The sequence below is a fragment of the Oncorhynchus gorbuscha genome, linkage group LG19 (genome assembly GCF_021184085.1).
Source record: "Oncorhynchus gorbuscha isolate QuinsamMale2020 ecotype Even-year linkage group LG19, OgorEven_v1.0, whole genome shotgun sequence".
Classification (NCBI taxonomy): Eukaryota; Metazoa; Chordata; class Actinopteri; order Salmoniformes; family Salmonidae; genus Oncorhynchus; species Oncorhynchus gorbuscha.
In genome coordinates this window covers 32,666,724-32,685,223 of record NC_060191.1, presented here as the reverse complement: position 1 = coordinate 32,685,223, position 18,500 = coordinate 32,666,724, and the positions used below count along the sequence as shown (strand labels likewise).

At 43.1% G+C, this 18,500-nt stretch overlaps 1 protein-coding gene across 6 annotated transcripts in view; it reads left to right on the top strand.

The window, feature by feature from the left end:
• LOC124004747 (sodium channel subunit beta-3-like) overlaps positions 1-18,001 on the top strand; it is a 28,485-nt gene extending 10,484 nt beyond the window's left edge. The window contains exons 1-7 of one of the 6 annotated variants that reach the window (XM_046313485.1): positions 1,042-1,348; positions 1,752-1,846; positions 5,963-6,087; positions 6,330-6,555; positions 14,087-14,225; positions 16,072-16,155; positions 16,786-18,001. In XM_046313485.1, the coding sequence (XP_046169441.1) occupies positions 1,792-1,846; positions 5,963-6,087; positions 6,330-6,555; positions 14,087-14,225; positions 16,072-16,135 (609 nt within the window). In that variant the 5' untranslated portion in view covers positions 1,042-1,348; positions 1,752-1,791 and the 3' untranslated portion in view covers positions 16,136-16,155; positions 16,786-18,001. Of the gene's footprint in view, positions 1-1,041; positions 1,349-1,751; positions 1,847-5,923; positions 6,088-6,329; positions 6,556-14,086; positions 14,226-16,071; positions 16,161-16,785 lie in introns of those variants that run through there. The other 5 variants (XM_046313484.1, XM_046313481.1, XM_046313482.1 and 2 more) reach the window with 5 other exon arrangements.
• Positions 18,002-18,500: the final 499 nt, after the last annotated feature.

Sequence of the window (18,500 nt, the reverse complement as noted above, 5' to 3'; positions counted from 1 at the left end):
GGACCCCCACACATCTCCTCCATGCTTCATGGTGGGAACCATACATGCAGAGATCATCCGTTCACCTACTCTGCATCTCACATTTGCACTCATCAGACCAAAGGAGGGATTTCCACAAGTCTAATGTCCATTGCTCATGTTTCTTGGCCCAAGCTTGTATCTTCTTATTATTGGTGTCCTTTAGTAGTGGTTTCTTTTCGGCCATGAATGCCTAATTCACGCAGTGTCCACTGAACAATTGATGTTGACGTGTCTGTTACTTGAACTCTGTGAAGAATTTATTTGGGCTGCATTTTCTTACGCTGGTAACTCTAAAGAACTTATCCTCTGCAGCAGAGGTAACTCTGGCTCTTCCTTTCCTGTGGGTGTCCTCATGAGAAACAGTTTCATCATAGCCCTTGATGGTTTTTGCAACTGCACTTGAAGGAACTTGTAAAGTTCTTGACATTTTTCTCATTGATTGAGCTTCATGTCTTAAAGTAATGATGGACTGTCATTTAATTTTGCTTATTTGAGCTGTTCTTGACATAATATGGACTTGGCCTTTTACCAAATAGGGCTATCTTCTGTATACCATCCCTACCTTGTCACAACACAACTGATTGGCTCAAATGCTTTAAGAAGGTAAGAAATTCCACAAATGTACAAATTTACAAGGTACACCTGTTAATTGAAATGCATTCCATTGCATCTCATGAAGCTGATTGAGAGAATGCCAAGAATGTGCAAAGCTGTCATCAAGGAGAAGGGTGGCTACTTTAAAGAATCTCAAATCTCAAATATATATTGATCTGTTTAACACTTTTTTGGTTAAAACATTATTACTTATGTTATAGAGGTCCATAGGTTTGATGTCTTCACTATTATTCTACAATGTAGAAAATAGTACAAATTTAAGAAAAACCCTTTTAATGAGGAAGTGTGTACAAACGTTTAACTGGAACTGTACTTCGTATTGTCCATGTGCCTGGGAACAAGAAGATAGGGAGTGAAAATAAATAGGTTGTGACTTTTACGCATGCGCATCGATGGAAACGTTATCGTAGCCCTAAGTGACGACCGCTTATTGCGAAAAACAAAGGCAGTGAACAGCTGAACAGAACGTCATTTTCGGATTGTTCCTAATTTTATGAAGAGTCTGACAAGAGTATAATTTTTTGATTAAACCAATTTATTATTCGCTATTCATGTAAAACTTTTTACAATCCATCGTCATTGTATGATTGAGGATTTCTAGACGCTCACCCAAATCCCGCAATAGAAAGTGGCCTCAGCGGAGTGTGGAATCTACAGGTCTCTTTTGGGTTTTATTCATGGTGAAGCTGCGAGGAATATCGAGTGAATGACTGTGAGTTTGAGTATATATTTTTTTCTCACCACAAATATACTTGAATAATGTGGGATAAGTTTACTAAAAGATAAGTGATAAATCTTAGGCAACAGGCCTGTCAATGATCATATTAAATTAACGTTCTCTTCAGACACTGTCAAATTACCATCATATAGCCTAAAGCAAGATTTTTATTACACTTTGTGAAATCTCTACAGAGAATGTGTTATATTTATCGACGACCGATCTCCTGGGTAGCGGTGCGTTGTCCATTGTCCTGAAATTACGCTCTTCAAATAGCCTAATCAAATTAGGGCTTTAAACTAACACGCCATAGATATACTGTCGATGAAACTACTGTAGATGAAATATGAGATTATTCGGGGTTTAACGTGTTTTTTCTTTCTTTGATTGTGAACAGGAGAGCGTGTCCAAGACAGCTATCCCAGAGAATACCGAATATGAGAACTCGAACCAGGGTTATATTGCATTCTCTATTACTGTTGGTTTTAGTAGGTAAGTGTTTGCACTTACATTATGTGTTTTGTCTCTAATGGTTGAAAATCACACCTAAATTAGATTTGTGATGCAACGGTTTTTGACATTAATTGACAAGTCACGATCAAACAAATCCCAACACTTAGGCCTTTATGTTCCATCTACAAACTACTGTGACATTCCTGGTTTCCATGTGGCTGCATGGAACTATCAAACTATCATGGTCCAAACACATTAAGACAGTTGTGAAGAGGGCACGACAAAGCCTATTCCCCCTCAGGAGACTGAAAATATTTGACATGGGTCCTCAGATCCTCAAAAGGTTATACAGCTGCACTGTAGAGAGCATCCGTACTAGTTGCATCACTGCCTGGTATGGAAATCGCTCGGCCTCTGACCGCAAGGCACTACAGAGAGTATAGCCCAGTACATCACCGGGGCCAAGCTTCATGCCATCCAGGACCTCTATACCAAGCAGTGTCAGAGGAATGCCTTAAAAATTGTCAAAGACTCCAGCCACCCTAGTCATGGGCCGTTCTCTCTGCTACTGCACACCAAGTAGTACTGGAGCGCCAGGTCTAGGTCCAAAGGGCTTCTTAACAGATTCTACCCCCAAACCATAAGACTCCAGAACAGCTAATCAAAGGGCTACCTAGACCCCGCTTTTTTTACGCTGCTGCTACTCTGTTTATTATCTATGTTACTCTGTTTATTATCAATGCATAGTCACTTTAACTCTACCTGCATGCACATAATTACTCAAATTACCTCGACTAACTGTTGCCCCCACACATTGACTCTGTACCGGTACCCCCTCAGGGTGGCAGGGTAGCCTAGTGGTTAGAGCGTTGGACACACCGGAAGGTTGCAAGTTCAAATCCCCGAGCTGACAAGGGCTTGTAAAGTAAGCATTTCACTGTTGTATTCGAAGCATGTGATAAATGCGCCAGGGTAGTGGGTTCGATCCCCGGGACCACCCATACGTAGAATGTATGCACACATGACTGTAAGTCGCTTTGGATAAAAGCGTCTGCTAAATGGCATATATTATTATTATTATTATTATTATAAATGCATTTGATTTGATTTGTTTGACCCTTCATGAGCTGGTGATATGATCGATGTTGACAAATACTACAATAATAATACTACATAATAGATACAATACTACATAATAAATACAAATACTACATAATAATGGGTTGCATAATACTAACCGTGCAATCACACAAAGAGTCCATGCAGAAAACCACACATTTTCACCCCTCAATCACTATAGCAGCCTGCCTGGGTTTGACTGGGTTTGGTTGTGTAACGGTTTTCGTTGGTGGAAGAAGGAGTAGACCAAAACGCAGCGTGGTAAGTGTTCATGTTGGAAATGTAATCAAAACTGAACACTAAACAAAATAACAACAAGGAATAACGGGAATGAAACATAGAATGCCCACCCCAACTCACGTCTTGACCAACCTAAAATAGAGACATAAAAAAGGAACTAAGGTCAGGATGTGACCCTCGGGCCGCAAAACCTAAACCCATAGGGGAGGGTCTGGGTGGGCATCTGTCCGTGGTGGCGGCTCTGGCGCGGGACATTGACCCCACTCCACCTTCCGGGCCCACTTAGGTGGCGCTTTTGGAGCGGCGACCCTCGCCGGACTGGGGATCCTTTCAGCGGGCCACGAATAGACAGGAGACTCTGGTAGCGCCGGAGTGAAGGGCGACTCTGGCAGCGCTGGAGTGAAGGGCGGCTCTGGCAGCTCCTGAATGACAGGCGGCTCTGGCAGCTCCTGACTGACGGACGGCTCTGGCAGCTCCGGAGAGGAGAGAGGCTCTGGAAGCGCTGGACAGGAGGGAGATTCTTGAAGTGCTGGACAGGCGGGAGCACCTGGAGGGAGGAGACGGAGAGACAGCCTGGTACGTGGGGCTGCCTCGGGAGGCCTGGTGCGTGGAGGAGGCACCGGATGGACCGGACCGTGGAGGCGCACTGGATGTCTTGAGCACCGAGCCCGCACAACCTGTCCCGGCTGGATACTCCCCGTAGCCCGGAAAGTGCGGCGGCGTGGAACAGACCACACTGGGCTGTGCTGGCGAACCGGGGACACCGGGGGTAGGGCTGGTGCCATATAACCCGGGCCGAGGAGACGCACTGGAGACCAGATGCGCTGAGCCGGCTTCAATACTCCTGGCTCGATGCCCACTCTAGCCCGGCTGATACGAGGAGCTGCGATGTAGAGCACCTGGCTATGCCTGCGCACTGGGGACACCGTGCGCCTCACGGCATAACACGGTGCCTGCCCAGTCATCCTCTCGCCACGGTAAGCACGGGGAGTTGGCTCAGGTCTCCTACCTGACTTAGCCACACTCCCCGTGTGCCTCCCCCAAGAAATGTTTGGGGCTGCGTCTCGTCCCTGTTGCGCTGCCGTGCTAAATCCTCATATCGCCGCTGCTTGGCTGTAGCTGCCTCCAGCTCTTCCATGGGGCGGTGATATTCCCCAGCCTGTGCCCAGGGTCCCTTACCATCCAAAATTTCCTCCCGTGTGCAGGAGTCCAGAACCCTCTGCTCCTGGTTACCACGCTGCTTGGTCCGGTTGTGGTGGGTAGTTCTGTAACGGTTTTCGTTGGTGGAAGAAGTAGTAGACCAAAACGCATCGTGGTAAGTGTTCATGTTGGAAATGTAATCAAAACTGAACACTAAACAAAATAACAACGAGGAATAACGAGAACGAAACATAGAATGCCCACCTCAACTCACCCCCTGCCAACCTAAAATAGAGACATAAAAAAAGGAACCAAGGTCAGGATGCGACAGGTTGCTTCCCAAACGGCACTCTAATCCCCATATAGTGCACTACTTTTGACCATATATTGCACTACTTTTGACCTGGGCCCTGGTCTAAAGTAGTGCACGAAATATGGAATATGGTGCTGTTTGGGACTCAGGCCTTGTATGTGGGGTTGATGATATTACGCTCACTGCATGTGCCAGTCTAGTGTGAAATGCACAGTTGAAGTCGGAAGTTTACATACACCTTAGCCAAATACATTTAAACTCAGGTTTTCACAATTCCTGACATTTAATCCCAGTAAAAATTCCCTGTTTTAGGATAGTTAGGATCACCACTTTATTTTAAGAATGTGGAATGTCAGAATAATTTACATTTACATTTAAGTCATTTAGCAGACGCTCTTATCCAGAGCGACTTACAAATTGGTGCATTCACCTTATGACATCCAGTGGAACAGTCACTTTACAATAGTGCATCTAAATCTTAAAGGGGGGGTGAGAAGGATTACTTATCCTATCCTAGCTATTCCTTAAATAATAGTAGGGAGAATTATTTATTTCAGCTTTTATTTCTGTCATCACATTCCCAGTGGGTCAGAAGTTTACATACACTCAATTAGTATTTGGTAGCATTGCCTTTAAAATGGTTTAATTTGGGTCAAACGTCTTGGGTAGCCTTCCACAAGCTTCCCATAATAAGTTGGGTGAATTTTTGCCCATTCTTCCTGACAGAGCTGGTGTAAGTGAGTAATGTTTCTTGGCCTCCTTGCTCACGCACGCTTTTTCAGTTCTGCCCACAGATTTTCGATAGGATTGAGGTCAGGGCTTTGTGATGGCCACTCCAATACCTTGACTTTGTAGGAAGACCTATTTTCAACCAAGGTATATCTTCCTGATTGATGTCTTGAGATGTTGCTTCACTATATCCACTTAATTTTCCTATGCCATCTATTTTGTGAAGTGCACCAGGCCCTCCTGCAGCAAAGCACCCCCACAACATGATGCTTCCACCCCTGTGCTTCATGGTTCGGATGGTGTTCTTCGGCTTGCAAGCCTCCCCCTTTTTCCTCCAAACATAACGATGGTCATTATGGCCAAACGGTTCTGTTTTTGTTTCATCAGACCAGAGGACATTTCTCCAAAAAGTACGATCTTTGTCCCCATGTGCAGTTGCAAACCGTAGTTAGGCTTTTTTATGGCGGTTTTGGAGCAGTGGCTTCTTCACACACATGTATGTATCTCTGGGTGATGTGTACTGTACATGCTACCGTGTGATGCTGGTGAGATGCTCTGTGTGTTACTATCTCCAGTGCAGGTGAGCAGGCCAGTATGTGTGGATGTGCCCTCAGAAACAGAGGCTGTTGTTGGGAACCCCATGAAACTGACCTGCATCTCATGTATGAAGAGGGAGGAGGTCAACGCGGAGACACGCGTGGACTGGTACTACATCCCACCTGACGAAGAACCCATCTCTGTAGGTCTCCTCCATCTGACATCCATTTGCACAAACAAAAACGTATACATTTTCAGTACAACTATTTCACCTGACAGGACCAGCATTATTTCCTGACCATGTGACCTGACCAGGAATGATTGCCTATAACTCTGTCCTGGTCAGGCTGTATGGTCACAAATACTTTGAATTATGAGGGAAAAATCTGTCAAAGTTAGCTAACAATGATTAATGTGTGTGTTCTTGCTACGTTGCCCCATCAGATCTACCTGTTTGATGGAAAACCCAGGGACCTGGAGGGGCCTTGGAGGGGTCGCCTGATGTGGAATGGAAGTAAAGACCTGCAGGAACTCTCCATCAGTATCCTCAACGTCACAATGAACGACACGGGCACCTACAAGTGTGTGGTCTTCCGACAGTTTGAGTTTGACTGCTACTCTCCCTCGGTTACCAACAGCCTGATAATCAACCTGGTGGTCAGAGAGGAAGGTAAGAGTACTTCCTGTTCTGTAATTGTACTTCCTGTCATTTCAAGCTCCCTGCTGGAGGCTAAACTATCTGTGGTTTGCAATGTGTGATTTGCGTATTTACATGTGCTTTACCCATAAACCTTCTTCTTGTTGCCAATGTATTATTTTGTCTTAGGTGCTATTCGGTATGTTAATCCTATTTACAATTTTCATGAAATGTTTTTAATAGTTGTATTGTATGAGTAATTGTGTGTTTTTGCTCTGTTTTTATTATCAAAGCTCAATTGAAGGCCTCATAGTAAGGGATGTTTTTTTTCTAACCATGTACTTTGGTTTCCATTTACTGGATGCTAGCTGGATGGTCACCTTACTCATAAATACTATTTAATAGGTATACTTGTATATAATTATTCGCACATTCACTTTACATTACCTCTATCTGCCTATTTATTGTGGACTGCTGGGGGCTCATACAGTGACGTTGGAAAGTATTCAGACCCCTCACATTTTGTTATGTTTCAGCTTTATTCTAAAATGTATTAAATTGTCCCCCCATCAATCTACACACAATACCCTATAATGACAAAGCAAAAACAGGTTTTTAGAAATGTTTGCTAATTTGTAAAACCTAAAAAAAATGGAAATATAATATGCAAGTATTCAGACTCTTTACTTAGTACTTTGTTGAAGCACCTTTGGCAGTGATTGCAGCCTCGAGTCTTGTTCGGTATGACGCTACAAGCTTGGCACACTTGTATTTTGGGAGTTTCTCCCATTCTTCTCTGAAGATCCTCGTAAGCTTTGTCAGGTTGGATAAGGAATGTCGCTGCACAGCTATTTTCAGGTCTCTCCAGAGATGGTCGATCGGGTTGAAGGCTCTGGCTGGGCCACTCAAGGACATTCGGAGACTTGTCCCGAAGCCACTCCTGCGTTGTCTTGGCTGTGTGCTTAGGGTCGTTGTTCTGTTGGAAGATGAACCTTCGCCCCAGTCTGTGGTCCTGAGCGCTCTGGAGCAGGTTTTTTTTTATCTAGGATCTCTCTATATTTTGCTCTGTTCATCTTTCCCTCTATGCTGCCACCAACGTGCTTCATCACAGGGTTGGTGCCAGGTTTCTTCCAGACATGACACCTGCCATTTAAAAAATATCTATATATTTCACCTTTATTTAACCAGGTAGGCCAGTTGAGAAAAAGTTCTCATTTACAACTGCGAGCTGGTCAAGATAAAGCAAAGCAGTGCGACAAAAACAAGAACACATAAACAAGAACACATAAACAAACGTACAGTCAATAACACAATATAAAAAATCTATGTACAGTGTGTGCACATGTAGAAGAGTAGGGAGGTAAAGGCAATAAATTGGCCATAGAGGAGAAATAGAGGCAAAAATGATAGATGTGCAGATGATGATGTGCAAGTAGAGAAACTGCGGTGCAAAACAGCAAGAAGATTAACAACAATATTGGGATGAGGTAGTTGGGTGTGTTATTTACTGATTGGCTGTGTACAGGTACAGTGATCCGTAAGCTGCTCTGATTGCTGGTGCTTAAAGTTAGAGAGGGAGATATGAGTCTCCAGCTTCAGTGATTTTTACAATTCGTTCCAGTCATTGGCAGCAGAGAACTGGGAGGAAAGGCGGCCAAAGGAAATGTTGGCTTTGGGGATGACCAGTGAAATATACCTGCTGGAGCGAGTTCTATGGATGGGTGTTGCTATGGTGACCAGTGAGCTGAGATAAGGCTGGGCTTTACTTAACAAATACTTATAGATGACCTGGAGCCTGTGGGTTTGCCGGCAAATATTTAGCGAGGGCCAGCCAACAAGAGCATACAGGTCACAGTGGTGGGTAGTATATGGGGCTTTGGTGACAAAACAGATGGTACTGGGATAGACTACATCCAGTTTGCTGAGTAGAGTGTTGGAGGCTATTTTGTAAATGACAACGCCGAAGTCAAGGATCGGTAGGATAGTCAGTTTTACGAGGGTATGTTTGGCAGCATGAATGAAGGAGGCTTTGTTGCGAAGTAGGAAGCCGATTCTAGATTTAATTTTGGATTGGAGATGCTTAATGTGAGTCTGGAAGGAGAGTTTACAGTCTAACCAGACACCTAGGTATTTGTAGTTGTCCACATATTCTAAGTCAGAACCGTCCAGAGTAGTTATGCTAGTTGGGCAGGCGGGTGCGGGCAGCAATCGGTTGAGGAGCATGCATTTAGTTGTACTAGCATTTAAAAGCAGTTGGAGGCCACGGAAGGAGTGTTGTATGGCATTGAAGCTCGTTTTGGAGGTTTGTTAACACAGTGTCCAAAGAAGGACCAGATGTATACAGAATGGTGTTGTCTGCGTAGAGGTGGATCAGAGACTCACCAGCAGCAAGTGCGACATCATTGATATATACAGAGAAAAGAGTCGGCCCGAGAATTGAACCCTGTGGCGCCCCCATAGAGACTGCCAGAGGTCTGGACAACAGGTCCTCCGATTTGACACACTAAACTCTATCTGAGAAATAGCTGGTGAACCAGGAGAAGCAGTAATTTGATAAACCAAGGCTATTAAGACTGTCGATAAGAATGCGGTGATTGACAGAGTCGAAAGCAGTTTGGGTCTAGAGTGTCTCCCCCTTTGAAGAGAGGGATTACGTGACAGCTTTCCAATCTTTGGGGATCTCAGACGATTCAAAAGAGAGGTTGAACAGGCTAGTAATAGGAGTCGCAACAATTTCAATGGATAATTTTAGAAAGAGATGGTCCAGATTGTCTAGCCCAGCTGATTTGTAGGGATCCAGATTTTGCAGCTCTTTCAGAACATCAGCTGTCTGATGTTCTGAAAGAGGTGGTGCTCTTATTCTCCATGGACTTTAAAGTGTCCCAAAACATTTTGGAATTAGTGCTACAGGGTGCAAGTTTCTGTTTGAAAGAGCTGGCCTTAGCTTTCCTAACTGACTGTGTATATTGGTTCCTGACTTCCCTGAAAAGTTGCATATCGCAGGGGCTATTCGATGCTAATGCAGAACGCCACAGGATGTTTTTGTGCTGGTCAAGGGCAGTCAGGTCTGGAGTGAACCAAGGGCTATATCTGTTCTTAGTTCTACATTTTTTGAATGGGGCATGCTTATATAAGATGGTGAGGAAAGCACTTTTAAAGAGCAACCAGACATCCTCTACTGACGGGATAAGGTCAATATCCTTCCAGGATACCCGGGCCAGGTTGATTAGAAAGGCCTGCTCACTGAAGTGTTTTAGGGAGCTTTGACAGTGATTGGGGTGGTCCCATTATGGACCACGGACCCATTATGGACGCAGGCAATGAGGCAGTGATCGCTGAGATCCTGGTTGAAGACAGCAGAGGTGTATTTTGAGGGCAGGTTGGTTAGGATGATATCTGAGGGTGCCCATGGTTACGGATTTAGGGTTGTACCTGGTAGGTTCCTTGATAATTTGTGTGAGATTGAGGGCATCTATCTTAGATTGTAGGATGGCCGGGGTGTTAAGCATATCACAGTTTAGGTCACCTAACAGTACGAACTCTGAAGATAGATGGGGGGCAATCAATTCACATATGGTGTCCAGGGCACAGCTGGGGGCTGAGGGGGGTCTATAACAAGCGTCAGCGGTGAGTGACTTGTTTCTAGAAAGGTGTTCTTTTAAAAGTTGTTTGTGGATAGTGTAATAGAACTCTGCAGGCTATCTCTGCAGTAGTTTGCAACTCTGCCCCCTTTGGCAGTTCTATCTTGTCGGAAAATGTTGTAGTTGGAGATGGAAATTTCTGGATTTTTGGTGGCCTTCCTAAGCCAGGATTCAGACACGGCTAGGACATTCGGGTTTGCGGCGTGTGCTAAAGCAGTGAATAAATACTTTTACGGTTACAGAAGTCAACAAATGAGAGCGCCTGGGGAATGGGAGAGGTGTTGGGCGCTGCAGGGCCTAGGTTAACCCCTGGAGGAACCGAGGAGGAGTAGGATAAGGGTACGGCTAAAGGCTATAAGGACTGGTCGTCTAGTGCGTTTGGAACAGAGATGAAAAGGAGCAGATTTCTGGGCGTGGAAGAATAGATTCAAGGCATAATGTACAGACAAGCATGTGGTAGGATGTGAGTACAGTGGAGGTAAACATAGGCATAGAGTGACGATGAGAGAGGTTTTGTCTCTAGAGGCACCAGTTAAGCAAGGTGAGGTCCCGTTATGTGTGGGGGGTGGAACAAAAAGGGCTATCTAAGGCATATTTGGCAGGGCTGGGGGCTCTATGGTGAAATAAGACAATCACTAACCAAAACATCAATAGACAAGGCATATTGCCATTAGGGAGAGGCATGTGTAGCCGAGTGATCATAGGGTCCAGTGAGTATCAATAGATGAGTCAGGGAGCCGATTCAGTAGTCGCTACTACGCTAGATGAACTGGGGACACAGTGATTCAGACAGCCAGCGGGCCGGGGCTAGCAGATGGACCTCCAGCAACGTCGTAACGGAGGGGCCTGTTGAAACCACCTCGGATGATTACGTCGGCAGGCCAGTCATGATGGATATGCGGTGCTCCGTGTTGGCAGTAAAGGGTCCAGGCCAATATGTATTGTAGCCCAAGAATTGGCTGGTGGACCTCTTCGGCTAGCCGGAAGATGGGCCTAGCTCGAGGCTAGCTCAAGGCTAACTGGTGCTTTCTTCGGGACAGACACGTTAGCCAGGAATAGCCACTCGGATTGCAGCTAGCTAGCTTCGATGATCCGGTGTAAAGGTTTAGAGCTTGTGGTAGGAATCCGGAGATGTGGTAGAGAAAAAGCAGTCCGATATGCTCTGAGTTGATATTGCGCTGTTCAGACTGGCAGGTATTGACCGAGCTAAAGCTTGCTTGTATCCGAGTTAACAGTGAAGAACGCTAGCAGTGGCTAATTGACTACTAGCTAGAAGCTAGTTAGCTGGCCAACCTCTGATGGGGGTTCCGGTTCGAAAGTATAAAATTAGCAGATCCGGGTGAGGCGGGTTGCAGGAGTATATTCAGTCCGTAGATGGAAAGTGAGATTAAAATATATACGAAATATATACGAATAAACAAGGAAAAAAACTATATTTACACGGGACAGGACAAGACAAAACACACGTCCGACTGATATGCCATCTTGGAACACAAAGAGGCCAAAGTTTCATCAGACCAGAGAATCTTCTTTCTCATGGTCTAACAGTCTTTAGGACTGTCGTGTGCCTTTTACTGAGAAGTGGGTTCAGTCTGGCCACTCTACCATAAAGACCTGATTGGTGGAGTGCTGCAGAGATGGTTGTCCTGCTGTTAAGGTTCTTCCATCTCCACAGAGAAACTCTAAAGCGCTGTCAGAGTGACCATCTGGTTCTTGGTCAGATACCCTGACCAAGGCCCTTCTCCCCCGATTGCTCAGTTTGGCCTCATAGCAAAGGGTCTGAATATTTAAATATATAAGGTATTTCAGTTATTTTTTTATGCAATTGCAATTTAAAAAAAATGTTAACAGTTTTTTCTTTGTAATTATGGGATATTGTGTGTAGAATCATTTTTGAATTTAATCCATTTTAGAATAAGGCTGTAACGTAACAAAATATGGAATAAGTGAATGGGTCTGAATACTATGTAAGAAAAAAGAGAAGAAGAAATGGCATGATTGTTGAATAATACTGTTGGGTTTGCAGTATGACAATTGTTTAACTGAGGGAATTTGACCTATCAATTTGTGCTACAATATCTAATGTGTTTTGCATAGAGCTACACTAACTGTCAGCTGGCAATAAATTGCCTGGACTATAGTGGTAGAGAATGTACTATGCATGGAGAAAATCACTAAAGCATCATGAGAGGACTTTTTGGTTATTCCCAATAAAGTTATGTGAAACACTATTCTGTATACTTTACAAATGTGATTATACTAGCAATAATTGGATCTTACCATCTTTATCATTGGACCATTATCCCATCAAATGTATCTTCTCAATATGTACCAATATTTTTTACAAAACGTGTATCTACACACAAAGCATACCTCTTAAGGATCAGCCCTTTTAAATTTTTTTTTTTGTTGCCTAAAATGACATACCCAAATCTAACTGCCCGTAGCTCAGGCCCTGAAGCAAGGATATGCATATTCTTGGTACCATTTGAAAGGAAACACTTTGAAGTTTGTGGAAATGTGAAAGGCATGTATGAGAATATAACACAATATAACTGGTAAAAGATAATACAAAGAAAAAATCAACTGTTCTTTTGTATTGTTTTTGTACCATCTTTGAAATGCAAGAGAAAGGCCATCATGTATTATTCCAGCCCAGTTGTAATTTATATATTGGCCATTAGATGGCTGCACTGTTTGTGCAAAGTTTTAGACTGATCCAATGAACCATTGCATTTCTGTTCAAACTTTTGTATAAAGACTGCCAAAATGTGGCGTAATTTGTTTATTAATAACTTTTCATGTTCAAAATTATGCACTCTCCTCAAACAATAGCATGGTATTATTTCACTGTAATAGCTACTGTAAATTGTACAGTACAGTTAGATTAACATGACTGTAAGCTTTCTGCCAATATCAGATATGTCTATGTCCTGGGAAATGTTCTTGTTACTTACAACCTCAAACTAATCGCATTAGCCAACATTTGCTCAACCGTATCGTGGAAGTGACACCGATCCCTGAAGAAGTCTGCCTCCTATAATGAATGAGATTGACTTCACCTGGATAACCGAACTAGCTGTAATGCCCACATATGGAACTGTTTATATTTTTTTATTATGAGTGAATGGATAAATCAGAAATAGATTGCTACATACTGAAGCCATTTGAATTAGAATTGCCATTTCATTGCTAGTGGCGACAGGACAGTTATTTATTATGGCTGATATGCTGTGTCTCAAAACATATTGAGAATTTGTTCACCGTCCCATACAAACAAATAGGCCTACATAGTTATCTAAATAACACATAGTTATCTTTACAGCTCTTTGCTTTATTCAGAAATCACATAATTGTAGAACAGTCTGTGCAAGATTTACAGTAAGTCCCTATCAAATAAATGCAGTTTAAATACATTGTCTATTTCTGTTGTCTTGCAGTGGTCCATCCAAACAGATGTGGTGTGGGTTGTGTCATAGAGATGGAAAGAGGGCATACCTATCTTTGCCATTCATCACTTCTGTGACAGCATGGGCAGAACCATTGAGGGCTAAAACAATTTCAAAGTAGTCAATGTCTTCTTCTTCTAATTCTATGAGTTTATTGGCGGTTTGTAATCAAACTAAAAAGGTGTATACCTACACCTATTGTGTTCGAGTGTGTATAGCCTGAACAGGCATTACGCTAAAGTTAATAATTTAACTGCCACCTGTTGAGCTTGAATCTTTGCTCAGAAGTATTTGCTGATCCCTTCTGCTGACTTGGATGAAATTCTGTTATCCTTCCTTGACCCATAGTAGTCCCACCCAGTTGCCTACTTTAAAATGGTGAAAGCCTTTGATGGCGCTGCCAATGCTGAAACCGACTTTGTAGCAAGTGTGCCCTATATCCATCTCTATGGGTTGTGTGTGTCTGTCTGGCAGCCAGTGAGGACACCACTGCCCTGTACTCAGAGATCATGATGTATGTCCTGCTGGTCTTCCTTACCTGCTGGCTCCTGGTGGAGATGGTATACTGCTACAGGAAGATCTCCAAGTCAGAGGAGCAGGCCCAGGACACCGCGTGAGTAGCTCTTAGCCATGTGTCTCATGGCTTTTTATCTGATAGGCTTGTCTTGTATCTCGTAGCTTTGTATCTCGTAGCTTTGAATCTTGTAGGCTTGTATCTCTTAGCATTAGATCTCATACGCTCATATCTCGCGGTCGTGTCTTGTATCTCGTAGTAACTCGTAGTCTCGTATCTTGTAGCCTCGTGTCTCGTAGCCTCATATCATGGCCTCGTCTCCATACTGAATGTACCAAGGCCAACTCTAGTTTTTATCGTTGCTTTGCACCACGCATCTAGATGTAGGCTGTAGGACAATGATAGACAACTAGAGTTGGCTTCAGCCCATACAGCATGGATACGATGCTAAGTGTCTCATACTATATGCGGAGTTTAGGCTTTACCAACAGTAAGCATTACTGACAATGTTGCGTAAAATTCCCCTTGCTGATTTTACGACTCCTTCAATAAATTGGGGGTAGTGAATTATTTACATTTACTGTTAGGCCATGCAGTATCCAATGTATAGGTTGTGCGTTCTGTGAAAGAGTGTAATGGAGGTGTAATTGTCTGAGGGCTCATGCTGTCGGTCAATAGTAGTCAGTCAGCTTTTTCAGTAAGTCGTCTTTCTGCTGAGGTCCCTGGATAGTTTGGAGCGCTCTGCTGACTCCTGTTCTGCCATTTTCAAACAACCAATTTAGTGCTCTGTGGATTTGCAGCCGGATCTGAAATTGACTTGTTCTGTGGCCAAGGCTTCAATATATTTTGGTGCTGTCAGCTCCCAATGATTGGTGATGGTGCTGGGCGGTAGATGGAAGTCGGTACAGTGGATTGTGGGCCATCAAATTTAAACCTTACTATAAAGATATTGGGTAATATACCGTGAATGTTTGATTCCAATGACACTTTTCCTGTATCTTACACTGGAAGTACCAGTAGTGCAGGATAGATGTACACAGAACTTACTTGGGAAATTGAGAGAATGTCTGATGGCATCGATTGAGGAAATTGGTTAAAATAATGCACTTCTGAACAAATGAAGAGAGTGTACACTGCTACATTTACATGGCTTGTGTCAGTTGTTCCCGAAAATGCTTTTTAAATAGACAAACTCTTTGCACTCAGTCTAGAGCCAATGCCTAATGACCCTATGCCCAAGAATACCACAGTAAGTTTAACCACCAGTGGTGTGTTGCAAGGCGTGACCTCCGTCCGGTCTAGTGCCGACAGGACTTAGGGCGCTGGTTAAAAAAAAGAATGCACTGTATAGGGAATAGGGTGCCATTTGGGAGGCAGATGGGCACTGAGCTGTTTGTGCAGATAAACATTAGAGGCGCACTGATGGCAGCCAGCCATAATATAGCGTATCTGACTGGCGGTTCAACAGTACAGGATAATGCATCCATTTAAAGGGATCTGTAGCATGCATTACTGATCCTAAATCACATCAATCATGGACTGTTGGCTAGGAGACAGGATGATCCCCCACCAGTTGCAAGTGTGATTTACCGATTTCCTACCATTTCCCCACTTTCATTTGACCTGCTCCTCTTACTTGAATACTTTTTTCTTGTGGAATAATGGCTAGGAAATAGGCTAATTCATGGGTTGTGGGAATCCTATTAGCAAAGTTGAAAGAAATCGATGTCATGTTTCTTAGTCAGTGTCCAGGCTTATGTTCAGTATTGTTGTTGTCATGAATGAATAAACTGTAACATTCCCAATGGTAAGTTACCCCAATTGTCTCAATTGTTTTCCGTTGACAGAGTTCAATAAGAAAGGCCCAATGAAATGTTCACAGTATGGTGCTCCATGGATGCACCACAGGATCTTAGATTTGCCTCTCTTTTGTACCCATCTACAGGACAAACTACCTAGCCATTCCCTCAGAAAATAAAGAGAACCTGGGTGTTCCAGTTACAGAATAAAAGTGATTGTCTCAACACCAGTACGGTATTTTGAATGTGCCTCTCAATCTGATCTCGATCAGAAAATCACTCTCCACTTCAACTCACGAGTCTCTTTCTGCTGCAACCGCATCCCCCATTTTCTTCCGTAAGACATTGCTCACTCACACCATAGTAAGAACATTCCCTTCCTCAGCCACTCATCTCTGTGCTTTATCCCCATTTACCATCAGCTCTTTCTCACTCATAGCACTAGTACTAATGTTAAAAGTCGACCTAATAGTGAAAATAATGAGAGGTGAATACAATAGTTATATAAGAAATCCACTCTCCACGTGAGATTCTTTGGTACTTGATGTAAGTGTCGTTTTCAAAGGGAGAGTGGCACGATTACAACAGCAAAAGAAATGAGGCCTGTGAACACTTTGAACATGCCCCCTGCTGTGTTCTCAGAACAGTGGATGGAGACGTGTATTCTTAGTATTGCTAAGGGGCTGTGTGAGGCACAGTGGTACTTTCTGAGAGTGGTACTTTCTGTTTTTTTAAGTGGAAGAAAGTTTCTCGCAAGTTACTGTTTTACATTTCTGAATCTGTATTAGAATATCTGTTGCTGTTGTACCTAATCTGAATATTTCAACACATCAAGCAATTTAGTCTATCCTCTATTTCAGATACTGACCAATGGTGTGTGAAGCAGTTCATAGTCACCTGACGATACAGACTGAACTCTTTGAAGGGAACATTCAGTGAAGATGTCGCAACGCCTCTCAGCAACCAGGAAACCTGCCAAGTGGAGTCCCCTTTGTCTTGGTCTTGTGGTGTGAGCTAGCCAAACACTTGAATGCTCAAGTATACTCTCCCTTCTTATTTCACTCCGAACCACTATGTGCCAGACAGCAGTGATTTGATGATTTAGTAAGTTGTTTATGATATTTGAATGTCACCCACAGAAACAAAATTGAACCTACTGCTGCAGAGGATCAACCAATGGCTTCAAAGCAAATTACATATACTTTAAATGTGAGAAATGTTGTTCAAATGGTACACTGCACATCATTGGATGCACATAAAAGCTTCTGTTACATTATTTTCAGTTCATTTTTACTCTACTGATAGAAAACGACGAGATTATGGGTCAAGGTTTTGCTCTTATACGACCGGTGTCTCGTCGTTATCTTTTTACAGAAATTGGATGGCATAGCTTTTCAAGTTTACTTCACTCAAGTTGTTTGGTAAAATGCACAGTATCATGCACAGTGTGACTGTGGTTTATGATATGATATGAACACGGAGTCCTCTCGCTGGTTCTTAGTGTGACTCCAAGGCTCCATTTGGCCTTCTAGGTCAGAGGCTCCTCTTTAAGTTCAATTCTCTTCCACCGAGAGATTCTGGCTTGAGCAGATGTTGTGCATTTTGATCTTAGAGAGTGACTAGGCTATTTTACAAAAGAAGAAGAAGAAGAAAAAAATGGTCACAGTAATTGGTACCAGAGATTCCTATATCTTTTACTCACATCAACAATATGGCTTTTTTTACTCAGTGTTTTATGAGATCAAGTTTATTCAATGGCATCTTAAGACATTCAAAACAATGATGCTGCATAATACAACTACTGTACGCACCAATAGCCAAATACTTGATCATTCTAAACCATGCTAAATCATATACTGGCTGGTGAGATTGTTTGTTTTTAATATACAGTAGAATTTAAAATGAGACTCATATGTGCCTACTTCTATAGTGTATGAATTGTGTACAATCATACTATATACAGTGCATTCGGAAAGCATTCAGAATCCTTCACTTTTCCCACATTTTGTTACTTTACAGCCTTATTCTAAAATTGATTCAATTGTTTTTTTCCCTCATTTTTGAAAATGTATTACAAATAAAATACTGAAACATCACATTTACATAAGTCTTCAAAGCCTTTACTCAGTACTTTGTTGAAGCACCTTTGGCAGCGATTACATCCTTGAGTCTTCTTGGGTATGATGCTACAAGCTTGGCACACCTGTATTTGGGGAGTTTCTCCCATTCTTCTCTGCAGATCCTCTCAAGCTCTGTCAGGTTGGATGGGGAGCGAAGCTGAACAGCTATTTTCAGGTCTCTCCAGATCGGATTCAAGTCCAGGCTCTGGCTGGGCCACTCAAGGACATTCAAAGACTTGTCCCGAAGCCACACCTGTATGTCTAGACTGTTTGCTTAGGGTCATTGTCCTGTTGGAAGGTGAACCTTCCCCCAGTCTGAGGTCTGGAGCAGGTTTTCATCAAGCATCTCTCTGTACTTTGCTCCATTCATCTTTCCCTCAAAACATCACCAAAGCATGATGCTGCCACCAGCATGCTTCACTCTAGGGATGGTATTGGCCAGGTGATAAGCGGTG